This window comes from Nicotiana tabacum, chromosome 21 (assembly GCF_000715075.1).
Source record: "Nicotiana tabacum cultivar K326 chromosome 21, ASM71507v2, whole genome shotgun sequence".
In the NCBI taxonomy this organism is placed as follows: domain Eukaryota; kingdom Viridiplantae; phylum Streptophyta; class Magnoliopsida; order Solanales; family Solanaceae; genus Nicotiana; species Nicotiana tabacum.
This window is the reverse complement of record NC_134100.1, coordinates 5,674,713-5,686,396: the sequence shown is the minus strand read 5'-3', so window position 1 is coordinate 5,686,396 and position 11,684 is coordinate 5,674,713. Positions and strand designations below refer to the sequence as shown.

Genomic DNA, 11,684 nt, shown 5'->3' with positions numbered 1-11,684 from the left:
TGTTCCCCACTGGCTTGACACCTTAAGTCGTTTGGACTATTGGTCCGAAAACTTCACGTTTTTCGAGTGAAGCCAATTTTGCTTGAATTGCATTTTTCTATTTTGGCCAATTATTTCTCTGTCTATATTCATCGACAAATTTTGGCTCAAGATCCTCATCTTGTTGTATTACTTCAATTGCAACATTATATGCAAAATTATTTTCAACAATAACATTATTCCGGTTCCACCTTTTTTCCGTAGAGACATAACTTATTGAAATCTCTTCATTTTCATCATTTTCAGGTACTAGAACCTCCGGTGAGGTCTTATTAATTATTATGTCTTTATGCTCCTCTTGAGCAATTGCCTCCATGTTATGATCAATTTGATCATTTGCTCCTTTCCTTTTTCGGGGATTCTTATCCTTGGAACCGATTTTGTCTACCACGTTTAAGGCGTGGCCTATACTTATTTGCATTATCATACTATCCATCTGGGACATCAACTCGAATTGGAGCATTTACAACTGGAATATGCGATTTAGTAACCCATGAAAGGTTAATAAATGCATCTGGCAATTGATTTGCAACATTTTGCATATAAATGATCTTTTGAACTTCTTGTTCACATTGATTTGTACGAGGATCCAAATGAGATAGAGATAATACGTTCCAATCTATCTCTTTTTCCAGTTGTTTATTTTCTCTCCCTAATGTTGGAAAAACCGATTCATCAAAATGACAATCAACAAATCTGGATGTAAACAAATCTACTGACATAGGTTCTAGATATCTAATAATATAAGGAGATTCATAACCAACATATACTCCCAACCTTCTTTGGGGACCCATCATTATGCATTGTGGTGGAGCAATTAGAACATATACCGCACATCCAAAAATTCTTAGATGAGAAATATTTGGCTCCTGACCAAAAGCCAACTGTAGTGCGGAGACTTTATGATAACTGGTTGGCCTTATGCGCACAAGTGCCGCTGCATGCAAAATAGCATGTTCCCATACTGAAAGGGGAAGTTTTGTCCTCATTAGCAATGGTCTAGCTATTAGTTGGAGGCGTTTAATCAATGATTCTGCTAGACCATTTTGAGTATGAACATGAGCAACCGGATGCTCAACTTTTATTTCAGTGGCCATGCAATACTATGTAAAGGCCTAAGATGTAAATTCACCAGCATTATCAAGACGAATTGTCTTAATTACCTAATCTGGAAATTGTGTTCTTAACCTTATTATTTGGGCCAACAATCTGGCAAATGCCATATTACGAGTTGACGATAAGCACACATGTGACCATTTTGTAGATGCGTCTATCAAGACCATAAAATACTTCAATGGTCCATATGGAGGGTGTATTAGGTCCACATATATCACCCTCTATACGTTTCAGAAATGCAGGGGATTCAATCCCAACTTTAGCTGCTGATGGTTTAATAACCAATTTTCCTTGAGAACAAGCATCACAAGAGAATTCCTTAAATTGAAGAATCTTCTTCTTCTTCTATGTGTGCCTATTTGAATTCTCTATTATTCTGCGCATCATGTTAGAACCGGATGACCCAACCGGTCATGCCAAATGATAAAATTATTAGACGTAGTAAACTGTTTGTTTGCTATGGCATGTGATTCAACCACACCAATGTTTGTGTGGTACAACCCAGAAGAAAATGCAGGTAATTTTTTGTGCACATATTTTTTTCCCACTTTTATTGTAGTAATATAAATGTATTCAACCTTTCCTTCGTTTGATGTCTCAACATGGTAGCCATTTTGGCGAATAGCTTTGAAACTCAACAAGTTTCATTGAGATTTACTACAATATAATGCACTATCAATAGTTAATATTGTTCTTCCAGGTAGTAATAAGGCCGCTCTTCCAGAGTCTTCAATTAACTTTGTACTACCAGATAATTGTATTAACATAGGCCTTTTTCATAACCAAATAAGAGAAAAATTTCTTTTCTCTTTATATTGTGTAAGTTGTAGCACTATCAAAAATGCATAAATCTTCATTACTCATCTTGGATCCAATTGAAGACTGGAGAATTTTAATTTCTTCATAAAAAAAATAAAAGTACATCATGAGAAATACGGAAAAACTAACATCACCAACGACAACATAAGACAACTTAAGTACTACTTGAAAATAAAAACAACTTTAGACGAGATAAAAACATTGAAAATAAAAATAACAACATAATTGCATTCCCCAGTAAAATGATCAAACTTTAGTTTTGATCTCCAAAGAAATCTTCAACTTCCAAATGAGTAAGTTCATCGAGGTCTTGAAAATCATCATCATTCAAAGCAAGATTTGCCTCTGCTTTGTCATCATTTTTGTTTGAAGGCCCTGCCTCAAAATTATTTTTAAAGGTCAAGTGAGACTCCACTGGAACAGTAGCAGAAGATGCTCCAACATTATTTGTCTTTCTTTTGACGAAGTTTTGATAAAGTCTGACAAAATACTCAGGTGCACGACATTCAATTTTCCAATGACCTTTCATGCCACAGCGGTGGCAGTTACCGCTTTTGCCTCTTGAAGGATTGTTTTGAGAACCCATATTGTTCTCTCGTTTGCCATGACCACTACGATGACGACTATTATATCGTCTTACCATTGCCATGCCCACATACATTCATATGGGTATGATTATTATTCTGTCTTTTTCCAGACTTATCACGTCTAGCTGCCATATTCGCTTTAGGAATCGGAGTTGACCCTGTGGGATGAGCTTCAAGATTTTTCATCCAAAGGTATTATGTTGCTCAGCCACCAAAAGGCATGAGATCAATTCAGAATACTTTTTAAAACCCCTTTCACGGTATTGCTGCTGTAATACCATATTTGAGGCATGAAAAGTCGTAAGAGTCTTTTCCAACAAATCCTCATCATTCATAACATCCCCACATAATTTCAATTGGGAAGTGAGTTATACTCACTTACGGTCTTAAAATCTTGCAGTCGTAGGTGCATCTATTCATATCGAGCCTTTGGCAATACCGTATCCTTAAGGTGATCATACCTTTCCTTCAGGCCAGTCCACAATTCAAGTGGATCTTTCACTGTCAAATATTCAACTTTCAAACCTTCATCCAAATGATGACGAAGGAAAATCATGGCCTTCGCTTTGTCTTTGCTTGATGCCTCATTACCCTGGGTAATGGTGTTACCAAGGTCTTTAACGGCTAAGTGAAACTCAGCATCGAGAATCGATGATAGATCATTCTTTCCAGAAATGTCAAGTGCTACAAACTCAAGCTTTGACAAATTTGACATAGTAAAAATTATCAAAGAAAATAAATGAATTAAAAATAGTAAAAGGAAATAAACGAAAATATTATCATCAAAGGTCAATCTGATCATATCCCATAAAAATAATAACATCAATTGACCAGTTAATCACCATAAAAATGCATGAATTAGTTATCCCGCAATAATAAATATAAACATATAATTCTTCAAAATAAACAAAAATATTTTTTTCCCCGAAAGCCATTAGTCGTAATGAAAGAAATCGGGAAGTCATTTGATAGTATTAAAATAGTAAGAAAAACTATTTCAACTAATCTTAACTATTCTGACGAACATGTCAAGTATTGGCATTAAACATAATGCACTCAGTATAATTGTCATATTTCCCTTTTACGAGACAACACATAATTCTAATTGAGTCAATCCAAAAGAAGTAGATTGCACATAAAAGAAATGCGTAGCAACAATTTGATAATTTGGACACTGGGTTGTAGGTATATACCTTTGCAAGTGGAATTCAATCTTGAGGTTAGAGAGGTCGTGCTGATAACATATTAAGAAATGTAGCTCAAAGTAACAATATAAACTAAGAAGATAAGTAGACTAAGAGAAGAAGAGATAACTTTCTTATTTCATCAAGTGTATTCCATCTCACATTTCATGCCTTTTATACTATTACATATGAATGTTACAAAATGATGTCTTAAACATGACATTAACAATTGAGATCACGGGGGAAAGATCATGGGAAGAGGTCATGGAGATACGAGAGTTACAATCATAATAGTGATTAGTATTGGGAGGTTATTCACATCATGAGTGAAAATAGTGGGAGTAGTGGACATCCACGTTAAGTGAGAAGTTTTATTTTGTGTCTCATACAACTGACTCTAGTTGTATAAGACTCCTTTTTGTCTCACAAATTTGTGGATCCCGATCTTACACTTCTGGGTTTACAGAAATTTGGGTCCACAAAACTAACTAGTGTCAGTTGTACGAGACACATTAACTATAGGTTTTACAACATATACATATTTTTTCCGTTTATTATTTTGATAAAGTGTCATTTTCCAAAAAAGAATCCACCTCTGCTGGTCGCACTAATGGACCTTCATGGGTCATGTCAACGAATCTTAAAAAACATACTATAGCAGTCACCTTACAAAGCGTACAAAAAACAACCTCTGGCGTGCAATACGAGAGAAGCTTCGTCTAAACCCGTCTCTTGTTCCACACTAAAGCCGGCCCTATCATCATATATATAATGCTTCACCAACAGAGACGGAGACTAATTCACGGCAAAATATGGGTCACAAAGAGGCCGGTTCTTCTCCGGTTCTATCGGACCGGGTTCGGATTAACGGGGTTGTGACTCCGGTAACTTTAACGGCGGAAGGGAAACTCCGATGGCGGGAATATTGCTTGTCGATTAAGAAAGAGGTTCTCGGGTTTTTAATTAAAGGTTCTAAGATTAAAATCAGAGCTGTTAAGGAGAACGGAGGTGGAATTTCCTGCGGCGGGAACACGGGAGCTACGGTGAGGAGAAGGAGTTTTAGTTTTGAGCCGTTGACTGAGGATTCTCTTCGGCTTTGGAGTCAAAAACTTCAGGAGTTCATTGATTCACTTGGTAAGTTTTTTTTTAAAAAAAAAGTTTTTTAGAATGTTTAAGATGATCGTCTTGTATTTTAGTGTTGCAGGTTTATTTCAGTTGCTAGTGTAAAGCTTTTTACGCCCTTATTGTGAGGTGATCAACAACAACATGTACTAACTCTTATAATAAGAGTTTAAGTTGTTTGCATTTTTTACGCTCTCAGTATGAGACTGGCCCGGATGCCACGGTTATAAAAAAAAAATTGACTTACACCAATGGAGCCTTGGCGTAACTGGTAAAGTTGCCGCATGTGACTATGACTAAGAGGTCACGGGTTCGAGCCGTGGAAACAATCTCTTATAGAAATGCATGGTAAGACTTAATACAACAGACCCTTGTTGTCCGGTCTTTCCCCGACCCCATACTAGTGCACCGTGCTGCCTTTTAATATAAGTTGACTTACACAAAAGGTTCATTGCAAGACTGAAAAGGGAAGTTGAAAAGTTGTTTCTCCATTATCACTTTGTTGTTAGACATAATCAGAGGAGGATTCAAAATTTAAGGCTCAATTTTTAATATTCTCAACATTGAACTCAATGTACTTAAAATAATGGGTTCATATCTAATATTTGTTAAGATGTTAGTAGGTTTTTACATATATATATATATATATATATATATATATATTCTGTGTCGAAAGTTATGGGTTCAGTTATGGGTTCAGATGAACTCGTAGCTATAGGACTACATCCGCCCCTGGACATAGAGTGATCTTTTTAGCTAAGTTGCTTTCTCTCAGAAGAAAGAAGCATTTCAGGCATGCTTCATTATGGTTCTAGTTTAAAGTGATCAATTCTGTAAAATAGTTATTCTCCTTATCATGGTTCCCTTTGTAATATTTTATGCTTCCATGAATCTTTATGATGATATTGGGTACCTGACTTCATGGAATTTTAGGTCGGCCAAAGAGACTATTTGTATTTGTGAATCCTTATGGAGGAAAGAAATCTGCATCAAAGATTTTTATTGACAGTGTAAAGCCACTACTTGATGATGCACATATTGACTACACAGTGCAAGGTTAGCAGAGCTGAATCGTCTTGCTATCTGCGTTCTAGTTATTGTTTGTTAAATTATTTTTCTGTCTTTAGTCTAGATTTTTACTCTTTAACTTTGATCCTTAGAAACTAAATATCAACTACATGCAAAGGAAGTTGCTAAATCATTGGATATTCTGAGATATGATGGAGTTGTTTGTGTCAGTGGTGACGGCATTTTGGTTGAGGTAGGTTTGTCCTTCCTATTTTCATCTATTATTCTTTTAATGGTTGGTTAGGCCTATTGTTGTGTGTTCTTACAACAACAAAAACAACAAACCCAGTGTAGTCCCACAATTGGCGTCTGGGGAGGATGAAGTATACGCAGACCTTACCCCCGCCTCTAAAAGGCAGAGAGGCTGTTTCCTGTAGGCCCTTGGCTCAGGGAGGAAAAAGGGAAGGAGCAATAACAAGCACACCAATCGTACAACCAAAGCGAAAATACCAAACTAACACTAAGTAATGCAAACAGAAAACCTAAACAAGGCAGCAATAAGAAATAAGGGCAATCTAGGGCTTCTTTCATCATATACTTGACGAAGAAATGACTTTAATTGTTTGAGGATTGGCTAGTTATGCTCTCTAGTTATAAAGCTCAGTAGATTCTTTATTTAAAATACCATTCCCAGTGAAATATATCAAAGATGAAAGTATCATGGATACATTTAACACTTGTCCTTTCCAGTCATAACAGTTCTTAAGGCATTGATTGATTAACTGAGATTTCAAATTCGGGGCTCAAAAGTTATCCCAAAAAAATAAATGGGGCTCAAAACCTCTAAATTTGTCAATTAAGAGAAGGATATTACTGGATATTTAAGCAAATGGATGTGCAAGGTTTTTACAGGTTCAAAATGAAAGAGGAAAAGGCTAAGAGGATTTTCAGTTTTGCTTCCTGTATCAAGTATCCTGAAGCTATTTACTAGGGAACTTAACAAAAGAATTGGTGAATCTAAGTAAATAACTTTCACAGCGAAAAACAATCAAAAGATCAATTTTAGGGCACATGTATACGGCTATATAGTTTTTGTGTTTTATATGCGTAGTAACATTTGGGATGCACAAAATCGAAATATAACTAGTTAACGGTTAATCATGAAGGAACATGATTTGCTCAAGCTTCTTTTCACTGAAATATTTGAGAGATGAGACTTGGAACACCTTTAAGTTTGCTCCAGACGACATTTATGTCGTGAGTTCAAATGATTGAAACGGCCTCTTGTAGAAATGTAGGGTAAGGCTGCGTACGCTAGACCCTTGTGGTCCGGCCCTTCCCCGGACCCGGCGCATAGCGGGAGCTTAGTGCACCGGGCTGCCCTTTAGTTCAAATGATTGAAACAGTTACAAAGCTCAAACATCTGACCTCACTCAATCCTGCATTGCAGGAGGCGTTTGCTCCGTGACACTGTTTCACGGGTTTTCGGCTTTTATGTTCTGAGTTAATGGATCATAAACATACCCGTGATCCTCATGGTCACTTTCTTGTTTTTATTTTTCAATTTTTAGTAGGTAGTTAATGGACTACTTGAAAGGGAGGATTGGGACTCTGCAATAAAGATGCCTCTGGGAGTAATACCTGCAGGTTTGTCTCCTCTTTATTGCTATTTTCCTTTTGATAAGCACTGAGCTTGTTTTGTATATTTCAATTAGCTTTATAGGTGAAGATGTATGTATTTTGATATGTCGCGTAAACATCTTGTTTACATGTTTATACTGATAATTGCTAAACTGCTGGATTATTGCTCAAGTATAATTTTCTGACTAGTAGAAAATGGTATGAGGTGCTGACAAACATTTCGATTACCTGTAGATGTAGGATAGACATTCAGCACATGACGTATCTGCAACTTTTCTATTCTCCTTTTCCTGCTAAATGCATACGTATAGGATGCAGTCATGCACTTGTAAATTGTGATAAGCAAACATGATCATAAAAGAGCATAACTCCTGTCTGTCACCATGTGAGAGACCTATTAACCGACTCTGAGTAAGAGGACCCTCGAAGAAGGAAAGGGACCCTGACAAACTGATGAAACAAACATAAATGAAAATGGGGTGCACCTTAAGGACATTTAAGGATAAGTCAGACACTAGGCAACTTGTTCTAGTAAGAAAATGTCGAGGTACACAAGCTGGTCCGACACCACCATCATAAAAAAAAAAACTAGTGTCAACTAAACAATCATTCCACTTCAATGACATTTAAGGATAACTGAGATTCTATGCAACTTGTTCCAGCAAGAAAATGGTAGAGCCAACCAAAAAATCATATAAAGAGACTGAGAATGGATCAACCTTAAGCTTTAATCTGTTATTTCATTGTTTTAGTTTATGTGGTGACTGGTGAGAAACACAGGTTTTATCTCAATCACACCATGACTGCTATTGTTTAGTAGCGTTAGCTGAATTAAATCAGATTTGCCCCCTATTATCGCAGAACTACCGTCCTCCTTAATTGGGGAAATGGAATGGGATTTTTGTCAACAGAATAAGGAGTACAATTGCCTAGATATTGTAGGCTTTATGGGCAACTGTTGGCCCCCCTGCATTTGAATAACTTTTACCACTGGAATTCGACATTTTTTACTTTGGCATCAGGCCTAGTTTCTTTATTTGTCATAAGTTGCTAATGCCTTGGAAACCACATTCGAGAAAGATAATGCAATTGATATCTAGAGTTTTATAATGTGCTTAGTGATGGTTTTCAAAAGTATGTATAGTAGAATTAAATTTTGCAATCATAATATAGACAGTAATCTGTATACATATAATAGATGCACTGAATGTGCAACCAACAATATTTAAGCAAGGTCTATACTCTCAGCAAAAGGAACCCACCAAGGTAACTTGTCTTAAGTTCTGCAACACAGTATGTCTAATCTTGGTAAACTAGTTTTAACTGTATGAAGATATTTGGCTTCTAACTTGTGAACCCAGCAACCTCTTTATCTTAAGACTATAGCATTGTCTGTTGGTTGAAGTTTTACAGTGTGATGTGCATGGTCATTAGTTAAATCAAAAGCTTGGTACGTAGAAACCCTTTCGCTATTGTTATAATTGTCTGTCATATATGTTAATACAGGCACTGGAAACGGCATGGCGAAGTCTCTTCTAGATGCCGTTGGTCAATCTTGTACTGCATCCAATGCAACACTTGCTATTATTAGAGGTGGAGAATACTAAGCTTTTGAAAAAAAAACTGTGGTTTCTGCATGGTGAAGTTCTAATTACTCTTACTCAATAAGGGTAAGAAACTTTCTTTCTTTGCTTGGTTTCTTGCAGGGCACAAGCAATCACTAGATGTAGCTACTGTTTCACAGGGGCAGAACAGGTTTTTCAGTGTGCTGATGCTCGCCTGGGGTATTAAATCTTTCATTTATTCCTGTAGTTTCACTGAATAATTTGTGTTTTCACATGGTCCACTATTTAAGTACTTAACAAATTAGTATAGACATTTAAGCTTTATCTGACTCGTCTTGTTTTTCAGGTCTTATAGCTGATATTGATGTTGACTGAAGATTTCTTGATTTCCAGGTCTTATAGCTGATATTGATATCGAGTCTGAAAAGTATAGATGGATGGGTAGTGCTCGAATAGATTATTATGTACGTTTTCCAATCTGTTTTCTTTGAGTTATGTGATTATTTTTTATGTTTAGATATGTCACAAAATTGGATTTCGTCAGTCTTGCTTGCGAGATATTCGTTGTTCTCTCTCTCTCTCTCTCCCCTTTTTCTTTGGAAGGCGTGGTCTCACCAATAGAATATCTCAAATTCAGAAATTTGATCAGCTCTGTCTTGTTTATAATGTACATAAACGATTCTTCTGGATAACCTAGCAATCCACCCTTCTTCCCTCCAAAAACTATTATGCATCTTCAGTTAACAGCATGATTAGTGGTTCTAAACAATAGAAGCTAGCTGAGTTATTGCCTTTAAACCATCATCATTATGCTCCTTAATTTCTGGTCTGATACTATTGGTGCAGGCAATACAGCGAATATTCCGCCTTAGGAGGTACAATGGTTGTATAAAATTTGTGGCTGCACCAGGTTACGAAACTTTTGGAGAACCAATTGATGTGGAAGGTGAAACTATTGATGATGTAAAATCGAATTTCGTTCAGCACAAGGGATATTGTGGTCCCACTTTTCACATGAAGGATTTCAACCGTAAGATTGAGGGGCCTTTTGTATCAATCTGGCTTCATAATGTACCTTGGGGAGGTGAAGATGCTCTTGCAGCACCTGATGCCAAGGTTCGTCGTTGTTTCTTTGCACGCAACTTGATTATTACCTCTTTTGAATTTACTATTTCCAACTGTGCAGCTTTTAGAACTATACTCGGTAGAATGGCAATCTTAATTCCTTCTCTTGGGCTCATTTGCAGTTTTCAGATGGTTACTTGGACTTGGTTGTGATAAAGGACTGCCCAAAACTAACATTGCTATCGTTGATGACCGAGTTAAACAAAGGTGGCCATGTCAGATCACCATATGTCTTGTATTTCAAGGTAGAGTTTTTTAACCTTTAAGTTAGCTCCATCGCGCTCTTCCTCGAACCCTGCCTGACCGCGGGATGCTTTGGACACCGCGCTGCCTTTATATTTATTTTTTTTCCCTATAAGTTAGCTCCATCATGCAAACTCTCCATCTCTTTAAGCATACTCTTTTTAACTACTACATTTCTTATTACTTATAAAGGATATCCTGTGTTGCTCGGACTCTCCAAAAATGTCGCCACGTGCGTGTCAGATCCTCCAAAAGTAGTGCATTTTTTGAAGGATCTGACACGGGTGTGCAGCATTTTGGAACGTCCGCTTAACATAGAGAATATCAGTATTGTTTGTTCATTTTTGTTGGAAGTTCCTAAACCTTAAATTTGCATATGCATTGATCTGAATGTAAATAAGGCATCTGATTGTTGTAAAACAACCACAGGTTAAAGCTTTTGTTCTGGAGCCGGGTTCACGGTTAGATGATCCATCCAAAGAAGGGATTATAGATGTAGACGGCGAGGTCCTTGCCAGAGGTAAAGGAACTTATAAATCAGATCAGAAGACATTGATGACATATAACAAGCTCCATATAAGAGTAGATCAAGGGTTGGCTACTGTATTTTCTCCTACAATTCCTTAAATTTTTGCGTTTTTTTTTCCTTAAATTTTTGCATTTTGTTTTTCTGAAGGAGAAATTTATTTGGTTCATTGGATAAACAATCATGTATATACGATGACCAAAAAAGGGTAAATATAAAAAAGGATAAAGTATTAAGGTTGTGAATTCTTTTATTATGCATATGCTAAATTTTTTGGAGAACAAAACCAACACACACAAGCTGAAATATTGGCATTATTACATGGTTAGCCCTTGGTATTGTGAATATCGTTATAAACGTTTGGAAGGAACCTTGGTACATTGTACGCTTTGTGACTGAATTTTAGGAAAATTTTCACAATATGGTGGATCACAATTTTTTTTAAAAAATTAAAAGTGTAATACCAACGATTGTGGTACAAAAAATAAGGGGAACTTTCGCAAAGCACTACAATGTAGAGCATAATTATCATACATAATTATAGTTTGCCTAATTACCATTCATAACTGTTGTTCAATTGCTACTAGCTTATATTACTTGTATTTAAATGTGCGATGAATGCAAGCGCAATGAATACAACTTGTATCAGCTGTATTCATTCGCGCAACTGTATTTGATGCAAGCGAATACAATCTGTATCAACCGTATT

The 11,684-nt window shown here is 36.5% G+C and overlaps 1 protein-coding gene across 2 annotated transcripts; it reads left to right on the top strand.

Annotated features, from left to right (window-relative positions):
• Positions 1-4,432: 4,432 nt before the first annotated feature.
• On the top strand, positions 4,433-11,212 carry LOC107803682 (sphingosine kinase 2). Of its 2 annotated transcripts, none has more exons than XM_075242010.1 (10): positions 4,433-4,879; positions 5,801-5,923; positions 6,028-6,132; positions 7,454-7,522; positions 9,023-9,109; positions 9,223-9,300; positions 9,475-9,545; positions 9,928-10,197; positions 10,329-10,451; positions 10,879-11,212. In XM_075242010.1, exons 1-10 carry the CDS (start codon positions 4,558-4,560, stop codon positions 11,074-11,076), a joined length of 1,446 nt encoding a protein of 481 aa, XP_075098111.1. In that variant the 5' UTR covers positions 4,433-4,557; the 3' UTR covers positions 11,077-11,212. The 2 variants fall into 2 exon arrangements, with proteins under 2 accessions (XP_075098111.1, XP_075098112.1); XM_075242011.1 differs by having other exon boundaries at positions 4,543-5,215.
• The last annotated feature ends 472 nt before the right edge of the window (positions 11,213-11,684 follow it).

What these genes read in the sequence shown, in the direction of transcription:
- LOC107803682 (XM_075242010.1), top strand. Translation starts at nt 4,558, where the DNA reads ATGGGTCACAAAGAGGCCGGTTCTTCTCCGGTTCTATCGGACCGGGTT. An exon ending in TATTGACTACACAGTGCAAG is followed by an intron (nt 5,924 to 6,027) that starts GTTAGCAGAGCT and finishes TTTGATCCTTAG; the next exon opens with AAACTAAATATCAACTACAT. An exon ending in TTGCAGCACCTGATGCCAAG is followed by an intron (nt 10,198 to 10,328) that starts GTTCGTCGTTGT and finishes GCTCATTTGCAG; the next exon opens with TTTTCAGATGGTTACTTGGA.